This window comes from Pelophylax lessonae (assembly GCF_965119305.1).
Source record: "Pelophylax lessonae genome assembly, chromosome: 11".
Lineage (NCBI taxonomy): Eukaryota > Metazoa > Chordata > Amphibia > Anura > Ranidae > Pelophylax > Pelophylax lessonae.
Window position 1 is genome coordinate 57,563,310 of NC_138778.1, and position 15,607 is coordinate 57,578,916.

The window sequence follows — 15,607 nt, forward strand, 5'->3', positions numbered from 1 at the left end:
TCTTTTTGGAAAGCGCTTTAGTACATGTTATCTAAAATTACACTAAATTATTATAAACCCGCCTCATTGCTGGAGGCCAGACCATGGCTGTGGGATGGAGGCACGTATTAATCTGGGAAGGCTAGGATATTGTAGGTCAGGCGGAGGAGGTAAAAAGGATAAATGTTGTTTGACAGTGCACTTATCCTTTGATAATTCTCATTTTCTTTGTTTCCAAGAAGCTGGTCATGTGGTACAAGCAGACAGTCTTAAAACAGCTTTCACCATACTACATCACTTCATCAATACCTACCCCACTAGATCACCCCAATCAATGAGACATTACACAAATCTTTGTTAAACCAGACCTCTCTGTTATTCTGTATGTTATCTGTTAGTTATACATTGTGTTATTGATCATAAATGTTAGACAATTTGCTTTATTCAATGATGGTAAAGTTCTTCAAATATGTTACTGGTTTTTATAATAATTATGTCATATCAATAAATGTCTTGTTGGATAAAAACAAATTTGTGCGCTTGTATTCTAAAATCAGACATAAGATTCCTCCAGAACCCCATTTCCCTCATATTTTTCGTTTGATAGTCTAACATGATCCATGGGCCTTCTTTTAGACTACTGGATGGCTCTGGATGAATCACTTTGAATTGTTAGGCCACCTCAAAGATGCCTTAGATTTCTGATATGCTCGCACCGAGCTAAACTCATTCTATGGTCCCCAGAGACTCTTGGGTATGCTGACTCTCAGACAGCCTCATTGGAGCCTTGGGTGGTTTCAGGAAGAGGTGTTGTCTCAGGACGGTATTTATCGATGACTTCACGCAAACTCTTGGAGAAGTGTAGATCTCCACCGATAAGAATGAAACCCTGCAAAAAACATAGGACGCAACATCACACCTCCTGTTCTTAGTAAGGGCACCAACATGTAAGATTAAATCATGTGTAGAATATTGGCAACTTACAGCATGATGTGTAGTTGTTTCCCTTGTGAAATCCAACCCTTCAGGAAGTGGGATGCTGACCCCTCGCTTTGTTCTTTCTGTGAAACATAAGTAAGTGGGTTACTTATAGAGATCATACACCAGCAAGCACTACAACTTTCCTCGCTTCCCCCCACCACCCCTCTATAACCACAATAATAACACCTGTCCCACCCACCACTGATCGCACAATCATCAATTTATCTTCCCATGTGTTAACCCATGACGAATCCTCTGTCCTCTCCAAAGGACTTAGTTTTTGTCCTAATACATGCCTTGATAAATTTGATTTCATCAAAGATTTACATTTGTTCACACGAAAACTTAACTTCAAAGTATTGTATAATAAGGAGGCCAAAATTACCTCATCAAATACCCCTCATAACCCAGCGCTTGAAATCTTGATATCTCTGTTAGAGGAGAATGAAGATCTCATTGATCGGGTAGACCTCCCCTCGCTATTAGCGGGTGAACGGCCTACACAACCCCAATCCGATTGCTCCTATCTAAAAGTAAAGAAAAAGTCGGACAAATGTCCACCCATACAGAATGCGAACATAAACGCCTTCCTTAAGATGGTCTCTAACGATGTGGAAAAATTAAAAATCAAGCCATTAACCGAATCCAACATCACGCTTCAACAACGACAGGCTGTCAATACCCTAGCCAAAAACCAGTCCATCATTATAAAGTCAGCGGACAAGGGAGGCAATATCGTCCTCATGGACGATATACAATATACCCATATGTGCCAAAAAATCTTGAAAAACCGTGAATGGTACAGACCCATCACTAAAGATATTATTAACAAATATAATATCCAATTTTATGAATTAGTTGATGCGGCATATCTGCACAATATTATTTCCAAGGACACATGGGAATATATTCGCCCCGCCTTCCCTACAGTCCCTACCTTTTATGCCCTTACCAAATTTCACAAGAATCCCCTCAACCCCCCAGGCAGACCGATTATATCTGATTGCGGTTCAATTACGGATAATGCCAGTAAAGTTGTTGATATGTTCTTAAAACCATTCATAGTACAACTCCCGTCCCATACACGGGATACAATACATTTCCTCCAGAGAATAGGTGACCTCACCCTTCTATCTGGATGCCTCCTGGTGGCGATCGATGTTGAGGCATTGTACAGCTCGATCCCCATCACAGGGGGGTCGCAGCTGTACGCCACACGATCGCCGCCAGTGCTGGCCTTGATCCATACAGTGAGTTCATCCTATCTCTGTTGGATTTTATTCTAACACATAATGTGTTCTCTTTTCAAGGCTCCCACTACCTCCAGGTGCAGCGCGTAGCGATGGGGACTTGTTGTGCCCCATCCTACGCCAATCTGTACCTGGGGGAGCGGGAGCAAATGTTTCTGAAAGATGAGACCCTCATGTTGTACACAGACTGCATCCGCACTTGGATCAGATATATCGATGATATATTTCTAGTCTGGGATGGCCCTAGGGAACTTCTCGACAGATGCATGGAGCGTTTAAACAGAAACGACTTTAACCTTAAATTCACCATGCACGCCGATTATGAAAGAATTACTTTCTTGGATGTGGAGATTTTCAGAGATGAGGATGGCGCTCTCCGCAGTGGGCTTTATCGTAAGCCCACTGCGGGCAACGCCATCCTCCATGCCTCAAGTTTCCATCCCCAACCGCTCATACGGTCAATACCTACAGGCCAATATTTGCGCCTGCGCCGTAACTGCACTGACCTTGACACCTTTAAAATAGCAGCTACAGGCTTGAGAGACAGATTATTAACAAAAGGCTACTCCCACAAACTCCTCAAGTCAGCCTATAAAAAAGCATTGACAAGTAACAGGGAAGAACTTCTGGCTCCCAAGAAACCAAAAACTGATAATATTCTGAGAATCATTACAGGCTATTCCCAACAACACCAGGATTTACGTAAGATGATTACCAAATATTGGCACATATTGGCCCTTGATCCAGCCTTAAGCCCACATCTTCCCCCCAAGCCCCAAATCACCTACAGGCAAGCCCCGGCTCTTAAAGATAAATTAGTCCGTAGTGAGTTTAGGGCACAGTCAGATTTCAACCCATGCAGACACAAGGGCACCTTTATGTGTGGATCATGCCACTACTGTAAGTTTATGTACACTGACCAGGATCCCATCCTCCCTAATGGTACTAAATTTAGGGCAAAGCATTTTGTAAACTGCCGCACCATCTGTATTGTTTACCTGTTGTTGTGCGACTGCAAATGCTTCTATGTCGGTAAGACAAAGCTTGAGCTCTGGCGAGGAATGTACCAACACATAAGAAGCATGCGTAAATGCGATCTGGAATTGCCTCTGGGTCGCCATGTTTCTTTAGTACATTCGGGCAAGTTCCCGAGGGTCAAATTCTTGGCATTGGACCGGGTCCACCCCAGCCCCAGGGGAGGCGATTGGAACAAGCGCCTCCTCCAATTGGAGCTGAGGTGGATCCATTCCCTAAGGGCAACAGAACCCCCAGGCCTGAACGACATTATGTCATTCAGACCCTTTCTGGAGGGCTTCGAGTCTGGTGGCATGGAGAAATAAATACTGGCTGGTCAGTTTTTGACACTTTCTAGCTATTATATGCATTTTTGTGTTTAGTAGCATATAGATCTACTCGCTGTGTTGTTGCAGCTGCATCCTTTCCTCTCCCTATAAGCTGCTGTCATTTCCCCTTCCCTCCACGCTAGAATCATCTGTGTCAATTATTTATATTGTAAAAAAACAGGGATCTTCTATCACCTACAGAGGTCTTTTTCCTTGTCTTTCGATGGTTTATTTATAAAACAGTATTTCCATATCCTTTATGGTTCCCTCTTTGATACAATCTGCATATGCATTATACATGTGCAGTTTTCAGAGGGACACATGTTGTCTACTTTTTTTCTTTCTTTATTTTTCCAATCTTTTGCCCATTTTGGCTTTCTTTAGGATCGGTTTGTGCGCTTCGGGGTCTTGTGCCCAACCCGGCACGGGGACCGGGGTCGCATTTGGCCCTGGTAATCCCCGAAGGTCAAGTCATGCACTGCTGACACCCGGCGGTGCCTGCCTAGCTTCCGGGGGACGCCGACACCTGTGTCATCATGCAGTGACGGCGTCACTTCCCGTGCCAGTGGGCGATGTCCCGCCGGCTACGTCTCCACCCCTAGTGATGACGCACTTCCTGTGCGCATCCGTGGGTGGTAGGGGGCGGGCTCAGCGAGCACCGCCCAGGGAGCCCGTAGCTAACGGCAAGCTGTGGGCAATCAAGTTGATTGCCCTCACCTGCCACATCCCTCCCCTCCCTTTCGAGATATATACAACTCCCAGCATGGGTCATTTGCTGACATCCATTGCTGGGAGGAGGTCGCTCGACTGCTACACTACCTGAAGGTCTGTACAATTGGAAACCATTATTTGGGTCACTTTCTTTACTTTTTTACTTACTGGGAGCTATCCACTGACCACCACTGCCTATAGCTTTGGGTGTTCTACCTGGTTCCAATGGCGTGTCTTGTAATCCCCCTCTTTAGTACCTCTAAGGCTATACAAAATCTATGCATTTACCAGGACTCACATATGGACGATCCCAGGGAGATCCTGGGTCAATGAATTTGTATGCCTCCAATTATATATCCTGTTTGTACCTTGCTCCCTCTTTGAGATGTGTACAAACAATATATAATTATATTGTATCCCTTTACTAGCAACAGACAACTATAATTATGCCTTGCTTTTTAAGAAGCAATTCCAATATACGCATTGGTTTCCATCTCCCATCCACTCACGGGTCCTGCATGCTCTTTTTGCTGAACCTGTGGAATGAAACAGCCAAGTGGTAACACACAATTCCCATACTTCTTTTTACAGTTGGATGTGTCTGGTTTCAGCCCGATCGTTGTAGCAATTTGGACTCCAGCTGTGACACTTTTCCCCGGGGCGCACAACCCTCCCTGCTCCTTCTTCCAGTACTATATTGCCTTACGTGCATATAGTTTTTATTTTCAAAAAACCATTGACCTCTGTGGATGCTCTAGAATCTTCCTGTTTTTATCCAGCTGCAAAACCACTACATATGTATATATGATACACCAACCATGTAAGTTATTCCATTTTTTTATAATGATATCATGACTGTATCTTGCATTATTTGAAGATGTTTGTAAAAAGCTATACCTTTTGGCTGTTTTATGTGATATGCATGTTCTCTTCAACATCTACAGAACCAACCACCCTCCAGCTCATTCCCTGAGGAAGAGGTCTATCACCTCGAAACGTCGGATTCAAACTGGAGTTGTTGGTTGAGTGTATCCGCATATTTCATTATAGAGTTTTTGCCATTTTAATTGTGCATTTGTATATTGTTTCTCTTTTTTGCTATTTTTTTTCATATATGTATTAATAAAATTTTGTACCATTTGACTATAAGTCTTTTGTATTTTGAGTGACCTAAAAAGTCCCACCCCTAGGGGATCCAAAAAATTGATATTCATAAGTAAATAGATAGGTTGAATCTTTAATATCCTGTAAAAACCTTGTGTCAATTTAAAGAGGTGTCTCCTTCATACATGGCTACCTGTGCTGAGTCCCTTCCCCTCGGTGTGGTTTCTTTTTCTGTACCTCCTACTCATCTCTTTGTTCTTAGTGTGTTCTCATTTGTGTATGCTGCCCTGGGTTGATATGACTATGAGCACATTGTTGCAGAGGTTTCATTGCTCTGAGGAAACTGGCTTAGCACCAGTGAAACATGTCAGCGTAGACGTCATTAGCTTGTCTCCAATTGAATTTTGACCATCGTGACCATCGGGCACCGTACGGCTGGATCTCATTCGTTCCCCCGCCCCCTACGTCCGGCGTGACATCGGGCTGCCATTGACGTTCCTGTTCCCACCATAGGGACCAGCCACAGCCAGACACGGGGAACGCCTTTGCCGGAGTGCACCGTCTACAGGTCATTTGGGTAAACATCTTCCGTGAAGACTTCCATGGTTTACATTCCAGGATGGTAACTCACTATCTCTCCTATAACAGTCTCTTTATTTGATGTGGTTTGAGAGAACTCATTATCCACACAACGCTGGGTTTACCTGAGAGTTTGTGTACATCAGCAAATCGCATCTGCCTGCCATTCAGTTGCCAACTACTCGGCTCTTGTTGATTCCAGGTTCTTCATATAGGACCCTATATTACTCATATCCATTCACCCGTGGTGGTAAGCTCTCACTTGAGGAATTACATCGGCTGAACTGTATATGGGCAGTACTTTTGTGATTGATTCCTTGACCCTGGGATTGCTTGATCTTATTCACCCTCCTGGTTTATATAATCTGATATCCCTCATCATCATCATTATTATGATTATTATCATCAGTAATACTATCTAATTATCTTTGGAAGCTCATTTATCCAACCCGGGTTGATGTTTTTCATTTGGATGATATTGTGTTTTTAATCTGATTTTACTTATGTTATGTCACACCTTATTACACTGATTTTGCTACCTTGCACTGGCACATGTGCCTAATAAAGTTTATTTTTGTTTAATTTGCATAACGGTGTCCTTAGTTGACTCCTTCTCTGGGGGGATTCTTGTTCTCTCCATACCTTGTTTTTTACAGTATTGCTCTGTCAACGGCCACCTGTTGTGAATCTGGATTTCACCAATTTTTTGGTGCTCCTGTTCACTGGGGCCTTTGGGTATATGCTCCACTAGAGGTTTCAATCAGCAAGTAGCTGGCATTTGGTTGAAATGGAGACTTGTTTTGCACCTCTCTAAGAACAGTTTGTTGCGGCAGTGCTTAACACCAAAGAGAAAATGTTAAATCAGAGAGTGGACCAAAAGTGTAAGCTTAAACTGCCATTTGAATGATCCTACCTGAAGAAGCATTAGTGACCATCTGGAATGGTGGTTGACATGCAGCTAGAGAGAGAGAATACATGTGTCCACATGTGGCAGTGCCACTTTTTCTAATTTTGGGGGGAGACCTTTACAATTGATATTTTGAACTTGAAAAACCTCTGTACCTTGCTTATAGTAGGCAAAATAACAGGGCTGCTAAACAAAAGGCTTCATAAATTAATTGTGTTTACCCTCCCTGCTCTACCTTTAATCCTTCATTATTTGCTGAGACCTAAACTAAAAATCAGTACTTCTGGGTAAGTGCCACATATGACACTGACTCCGATCTTCCACAATTCAACTCTTGGCTTTGTATCAAAGTAGACAGATGCCAGGCCCAGGAACTTTAGGGGGGCAGGTTAAGCTCATTTAAGCCTGTGTAATTTTTGCTTTCAGAGTATGTATGGCCTTGGAGGCAGGCTAAGTTGCTGGAGGAACCCGAGAGAAAATGTATGCTGTATTCTACTGTATAATTGTGCTGTGCCTGTTTAACCTAGCAGCTGAAATATGTTTTCTTAAGCAGAGCTATGGTTTAAGTGCTGTGACAGCGTATTACTATGTTCCAATATCCCATGTGAATAGACTAGAACATGTCATAGTCAAAAGAGCATTTGTGAGGTCAGGCACTGATGTTTGATGTGAAGACCTGGCTCCCAATTCAACTCATCCCCAAGATACTCAATAGGGTTGGGTTTAGGGCTTCATGCTTGCCACTTTCCTCTACACCTAAGCAAACCAAGTCTTTATGACTTTTTGCACAGGGGCACAGTCATACTGGAATAAAAAAGGGCTCCCCCTAAACTGTGGCAACAAAGTTGGAAGTGCACAGTTGTCTAAAAAGTCTTGGTACTTATGCAGTAGCATTAACAGTACCCTTGATGACTGGAAATACCTGAATCTATACTCATGTCCACATACTTTGGGGAATAAAGTGTATCACAAATTGTGGTTTTTCAATATTTCCAGTTTTCTATACTTTACAAACCCCATAGATAACTTATTTAACTTACCATTAAGGACAGGCATCACAGTGAGCTGCAAAAGGGTCTTCAGGGGACTTTGCAAAGGTATGAGCTGTGGTAGAAACAATTTAAATTAAATACATTTTCTATTCTAAATATACTTTCTGGAAATAACAGAGTAACACACTCACCGCCAACGATTCCAGAGCTGACTTGTTGGAATATATTCTGAACCTATGAAGGATAATAAATGCACTTATTACAGAAACAAAGTATGTATGTTTTTCTTAACAAGAAAACAAAAGAAAGTAGGTTAAAGTGCCACTAAACATAATCTACATAACTTTCAAAAAATTGTCTATATTAATGTTTTTAGTAATATTCCATATTAAATACAGAATGCCAATGTTTCAAATTGTATTTAAAAAGATAATCAAAATAATACATTTATTGATCCTCAGAACTGAACTACACAGTAAATCTTAAGCTTGAAGCAACATAAAAAACTTATTGACAGTTGTAGAATTTGCAACACAGTTGAATGTGCTGTAAAAGAGGCATTTATTAACACTCTCAATTAGAAATGTAAAATCGTCTATGTAGTTTATGCTATGAGATGTCTAATGTTTTTTTTTTTACATAAAACACCACAATGCACAGACCTTTACATCCCAATTGTGTTGCCATTCAAAATAAACATGACTGCTAGGCACCACAGCATGTGTGTTGCATTGCATTTGCAGAAACACACCATAAAAATGCATAGTCCTGCACACGCTGGACATGCCCTTTAAAACAATACACATGACTTGTCAAAGAGAAAGAAAGAAAAAGTTTTAGTTACTTTACCGCTTAAGGTCCAGCTGAACTACTAATGTAGTCTTCTTCAGAGTGACCTTAGCATTAAGACGGGATTCCTGGAGACAGACAGACAAACAGTGGTAATTAAACAATATTAGATCCCAACTGGTGACATTTAGTTTCCTAAAGCACTGTGTATTCTTTTAAATAACAAACTTTTTTACTTCTTTCCACCATTTTTGCATGCCAGCACTGCTGATCTCCTCTAGCCCCTTCCAGCCACTCCATATCTATATGCACTCACTGCAGCATTGGCTAGGAACACATCACAGGGTGACAATGCAGCAGCACAACTGAGAGACAATTTTTGTTCTATCACAGGATGTGCCTGAATAGGGGACCTTCATGGCAAGATTGCCAGGTATCTCTTATTTGGTTCATTTAAAAATACCGAGAACAACTTACAAAATTACATTAACATGCTAAAGTTTATATTAAATATTGATTGGGTTTATATGTACTGTAGTTTAAACTACATTAGACATACTGAATTTCATAGTTTTTTTACATTTTCTTCACATACATTAGGAAATTAAAAATATTGAATGTGTTCTATATTTTAAACTACCATCATGCTTGCAAAAATAAGGAAAAGAGGAAAGAACACTTTAATACAGTATCTCACAAAAGTGAGTACATCCCTCACATTTTTGTAAATGTTTTATTATATCTTTTAATGTGAAAACACTGAAGAAATAACATTTTACTACAATGTAAAGTAGTGAGTGTACAGCTTGTCATAACTCAACACACAGCCATTAATGTCTAAACCACTGGCAACAAAAGTGAGTACATCCCTAAGTGAAAATGTTCAAACTGGGCCCAATTTGCTATTTTCCCTTCCCTGTGTCATGTTACTCATTAGGGTTACAATGCCTCAGGTGTGAATGGGGAGCAGGTGTGTTAAATTTGGTGTTATTGTTCTCACTCTCTCATACTGGTCACTGGAAAATCAACATGGCACCTTATGGCAAAGAACTCTCTGAGGATCTGAAAAAAAGAATTTTTGCTCTACATAAAGATGGCCTAGGCTATAAGAAGATTGCCAAGATCCTGAAATTGAGCTGCAGAATGGGGGCCAAGACCACTCAGAACAGGCCTCGCCATGGTCAACCAAAGAAGTTGAGTGCACAAGAAAGAAGCCTCTTCTAAATATGACACACAAGTAAGCCCGCAAACAGTTTGCTGAAGACAAACAGACTACGGACATGGATTACTGGAACCATGTCCTGTGGTCTGATAAGACCAAGAGTCTAGCATGGTGGTGGGAGTGTCATGGTCTGCGGCTGTATGAGTGCTTTTTGCTAGAATTATTGCTCTCGCAATAACTATTGACGATCGCGGCGATACCTCACATGTGTGATTTGAACACCGTTTACATTTGCGGGAGTGCCTTACGTATGCGTGTTTTTGGTGTGCGGGCGCCTGAAATTTATTTTTTCCTATTTATTTTATTTTTTTTACTTTTTTCACTGTCCCTTAAAAAAAAAAACTACAGTGGAGACCTGATTGAAGCCGACTCTGGCTTAGTTTGGGACACCAGCCAGCTGGCAGACATGCCGGCTGGTGGCGCGGGTCTCCCCGTGGCAAGGGGGGTGTCCCTTCCCACTCCCTATAACGGCTGAGCAGCTGCTGAGTAGCATCGGTTATTATCACTAGAAAGCTGGAAAACTTGGTCCTTGGGTGGTAATTGTGCCCAGGAAACCTAATACCAATAAAATTATTCCATATAAAATCAACACCCACAAAGCGTAGACAGTCTTGCATAGAATCCAGATCTAGAAAACACTGCTTGGGACATCGGCATCAGGGGCTTGATAGCCGATTGTGAACTGATTCATTTTGATAAATGTCAACCGGTCAATTGAGTCTGTGGACAGACGCACTCTTTTATCTGTCACAAAACATCCGGCAGCATTGAATGCCCATTTGGAAAGCACGCTGGATGCAGGGCAGCCCAGCCGCTCAATTGCATACTGGGCAAGTTCTGGCCAGTGGTCTATTCTCATGACCCAGTAACCCAGTGGATCATCAAATGGAAAGCTTTCCATGTCTGTTTTGGCCCCTAGATGATCTCCCTCTATATCAGTGGTTCTCAATTCCGGTCCTCGGGACCCACTAACAGGCCAGATTTTAAGTATTACCTTGGGGGATGCAGACTAGAATACTGCAATCACTGAGCAGCAAATGAGATCACCTGTGATGTAATTTAGTTATCTTGCAAACCTGGCCTGTTGGTGGGTCCCGAGGACCGGAGTTGAGAACCACTGCTCTATATGATGCAGACTCTGCCGATCGGATATGGAAGCTGACAGCCCTGGGCGCCGAGGATTAAAAATATTTTGAAATGTATCACTGAGTCGGCCCCCGTCTCCACCGCTCCTCTTTTGACCAACAGAAGCCTCAAAACTAGCTTTGCCATAGGACTGCAGTATAGCAGAGTCTGGAAAGGCATTACATATACTCCTTTTTAAGGTGCCCTCAAGATATTTCATCCTCTGCTCCCTCTGTGAGGATGGGATGAGTTCCAAGACTTTCCCCTTGTAATGGTGGTCAAGGAGGGTTGTCAACCAAAAGTGATCCTTCTCCTTGATGCCACAAATTCTTGGGTCCTTTTGCAGGCTTTAAAGAATGAGGGAGCCCATGCACCACAAGTTTGAGGAGGCATGAGAAGCCTTGGGGTCACTGAGGATTACAGTATCTGGAACTGCTTCCTCCCAGCCACGTACTACTACCAAGGGTTCTGGGGACAGAAAACCATCTCTTAAGGTTTGAAGTATGTTGTCTTCCTCTGCTTCAATGTCTACAAAACTGCCAGAATCCTCCTCCTCCTCTTGTGTGTTCTGTGGTGTTGCAAGAATTGTGTCTGCATAAAGTGGGCCTTGAGAGGAAAGGAAGTCCTCCTCTTCCTCCCTCTGCTCTGCCGCAGTTGCCCTGTCCATAATGCCACGCAGAGTCTGCTCCAGCAGTAACACGACAGGGATTGTGTCACTAATGTATGCATTGTCATGGCTCACCATCCTTGTTGCCTCCTTAAATGGTGACATTACAGTGCATGCATCCTTTATCAGCAGTCTTTGGCGTAGGGTAAAAAAATCTGAGCCGGTCATTGTGCTATACTCACAAAGGTACTTGTTGACGGCCCTCTGCTGTACGTGCAGCCACTGCAGCATTGGCAACGTTGAGCTTTATCTGGTAGGCATGTCACAAATCAGGCGGTTTACGGGCAGGTGGAATCCCCTCTGGATTTCAGCCAACCGAGCACTGGCTGTGTATGACCGCCTGAAATGGCTACAGACATTAGCTTTTTTTATTTTTTTTTTAGACTTTTAGGCTTTAGCAGATCTTCCAACCCTGGGTACCTGTATACTGCACCACCAAATTGAGGACATGTGCCAGGCATGGCACATGTGTCAACTAAGGGGGGACAGGAGGTTAGTGTCATTATCACACACCACTATTCCTGGCTCCAGCAGGCTTGGCATGAACCTCCTCTGGGCCTGCCTCTGTAGAGCTGAAAGAATCTCTGCTATGGTGTGGCTCCTGTCCCCTAGACAGACCAGCTGAAGCACTGCATGTCATCTTTTATCCTGACTCATTAAATAGCCCTTTGAATGCTTAGGGGGTACTGGTGGTTTATAGGACAATTAAGAAGAGGAGGGCATGGAGAAGGAGGAGGGGATGGAGCTGACAAATATTGCATCATCACCACCAGCTATATGAAGATCTGGCAGCAAAACAAGCTGCAGCACCGAGCCCTGTCCTGCATCCTTCCAAGTTGCAAGCAGAGTGACCCAGTGTGCTGTGAACAAAATATATCATCCCTGACCATGCCACAACGTTGCCTTCCACCCAATGGTACAGAGCTGGAATTGCCTTACATGAAAAGAAATAGCAACTGAGAACCTACCATTGTGGTACAGCACATTCTGCAACATCGCCGAAGTGGGGCAGAATTCACCAGATGGAAAGGCAGGAGCTGTAAAGTCAGCAGCTTTGACAAGCTTGAATTTAGACGCTGGGCATGTGGGTGGCAGTGACTGTATTTCCTTTTTTTCGTTGCAGCAGCTGGAGCAGAGAAATTTGCTTGCTATGCTCTATAGCTGGTGGTGTGCTGCTGGCAGATGTGCTTCAAGGACTTGTGACACCTTTTGCTATACCATTATTCCTGTCCTGCTAAGAGGTCATGAGATATAGCCGGGGTAGACCTGAAAGGTGAGGAGGAGCAAAATTGTATCCCTTTTGTATGGCTTTCAGGTGCTCTTGCCAACAGGCTGGGTTGTGGGAGGTTAAATGCCTTGTCAAGCATGTGGTACCCAAATGGCTGGTGTTTTTGCCAGGCTTGATCTGCTTGAGACACAGTTTGCAAATTGCAACAGTGCAATAAGCTGTACATGTGCTAAAAAAGGCCCAGACAGCTGAGCTGTGGGAAGTGGGCCGGGAGATAACAGCTCCACAATTAGATGGAATAAGGTGGCTGCTCTCTACTCTTCCATGTTGGCTGTCTCGCTGGGGTTGTGCCTCACCCTCACTTTCCTCCTCTGGTCTATCCAGCACCCATGTCGCATCAGTGACATCATAATCATCAACATCCCCCCATCCTCATCATCACTGGAGCCAACTTGGTAATATGTTGCAGCTGGGGGAACATGATTGTCAATTTGTTGTTCACCAGGGTTCTCCCCAATCTGTAAGCTCGTGTTCCTACCTTCCTCAACCTCAGAGTCAGAACCAACATCAGAATCAAGTAATGCCTGTGCATCATCAAGGAGAAAGTGGCTGATGCTGTGTTCAAATAACTCAGCTGACTGCTCCATGCATGATGCTGGGGCTATGGCAGAAGTAGCTGTGGACAAGGAGGAAGAATAAGCCACTCTGGCAGCTGCGGTGGACTACGCACTAGTCTTGGGTGATAAGAGGACGAGGACAGTTTTGTAAAAAAGGGTACCACCTCCTCTACATGCTGTGGCTGCATAGCACGGGCAACATCACTAAACAGAGGAAATAGTGCCCTGCCTGAGGACAGACCATGTCCACCTTTGCCTGTAGACACAGATGCTGTTAGCCCCTTCACAGTGCCATGGTAACATCTATCTCTCCTTGTTGGCCTCCCAGACATGATGGGGGGGGCTTATTACCGAAATGTAACAGAGACGGGGAAATGTGTACTTGGGTGCACTTTAATCACTGGAAAGTGGTGTTTGGTGCACTTTAACTTGAGGGCTCACTACACAGACATACGCCACTGACACACTACAATATACTGCAGTAAAACTGCACTGACGCACTTCAATATACTGCAGTAAAACTGCACTAATGCACTTCAATATACTGCAGTAAAAGTGCACTAGCGCACTTCAATATAGTGCAGTAAAAGTGTTTGAATGCACTGCAATATACTGCCGTAAAAGTGCACTTATGCACTTCAATATACTGCAGTAAAAGTGCACTAACGCACTTCAATATACTGCAGTAAAAGTGCACTAATGCAGTTCAATATACTGCAGTAAAAGTGCACTAGCGCACTTCAATATAGTGCAGTAAAAGTGTTTGAATGCACTGCAATATACTGCCGTAAAAGTGCACTTATGCACTTCAATATACTGCAGTAAAAGTCCACTAACACACTTCAATATACTGCCGTAAAGGTGCACTGACGCACTTCAATATACTGCAGTAAAACTGCACTAACGCACTTCAATATACTGCAGTAAAAGTGCACTAGCGCACTTCAATATAGTGCAGTAAAAGTGTTTGAATGCACTGCAATATACTGCCGTAAAAGTGCACTTATGCACTTCAATATACTGCAGTAAAAGTCCACTAACGCACTTCAATATACTGCAGTAAAAGTGCACTAATGCAGTTCAATATACTGCAGTAAAAGTGCACTAACGCACTTCAATATACTGCCGTAAAGGTGCACTAAAGCACTTCAATATACTGCTGTATAAGTGCACTATGTAACAGAGGCAGGGAAATGTGTACTTGGATGCACTTTAATCACTGAAAAGTGGTGTTTGATGCACTTTAATTTGAGTGCTCACTACACAGACACACGCCACTGACACACTACATTATAGTGCAGTAAAAGTGCAATAATGTACTGCAATATACTGCAGTAAAAGTGAAGTAATGCAATTCAATATACTGCAGTAAAACTGCATTAACGCACTTCAATATACTGCAGTAAATGTGCACTAATGAAATTCAATATACCGCCGTAAAAGTGCACTAATGCACTTTACTATACTGCTGTAAAAGTGCACTAATGCACTTCAATATAATGCAGTAAAAGTACACTAACGCACTTCAATATAATGCAGTAAAAGTGCACTAACACACTTCAATATACTGCAGTAAACGTGCACTAATGCACTTTATTATACTGCAGTAAACGTGCACTAACGCACTTCAATATACTGCAGTAAACATGCACTAACACACTCCAATATACTGCAGAAACAATGCACTAACGCGCTTCAATATACTGCAGTAAAAGTGCCCTGACGCACTACTATATTGCAGTCAAACTGCCCTGGCACTCTAAACAAATGCACTTCAAAATACTGCAGTAAAACTGCACTAACCAACTTCAAAATACTACAGTAAAAAGTGCACTAATGCAATTCCATACACTGCAGTAAAAATGCACTAATGCACTTCAATATACTGCAGTAAAAGTGCACTAATGCAATTCAATATACTGCAGTAAAAGGGCACCAACACACGTCAATATACTGCTGTTATAGTGCACTAACATACTTCACTATACTGCCGTAAAAGTTTACTAGCATAATATAATATATTGCAGTAAACGTGCACTAACACACTTCAATATAGCGCAGTAAAAGTGCACTAATGCACTATACTATCACACTGCAAATGGCTGCTCGGAGA

General features: G+C 42.8%; 1 protein-coding gene across 1 annotated transcript in view; it reads right to left on the reverse strand.

Moving 5' to 3' along the window:
- Window positions 1-332: 332 nt before the first annotated feature.
- The window catches only part of PLTP (phospholipid transfer protein), a 122,144-nt gene continuing 106,869 nt past the window's right edge, over window positions 333-15,607 (reverse strand). The window contains exons 12-16 of the mRNA XM_082272065.1: window positions 8,696-8,763; window positions 8,038-8,080; window positions 7,895-7,958; window positions 964-1,040; window positions 333-868 (exon numbers count right to left, since the gene is read on the reverse strand). Coding sequence (XP_082128191.1) covers window positions 746-868; window positions 964-1,040; window positions 7,895-7,958; window positions 8,038-8,080; window positions 8,696-8,763 — 375 coding nt within the window. The 3' untranslated portion in view covers window positions 333-745. The remainder of the gene's footprint in view (window positions 869-963; window positions 1,041-7,894; window positions 7,959-8,037; window positions 8,081-8,695; window positions 8,764-15,607) is intronic.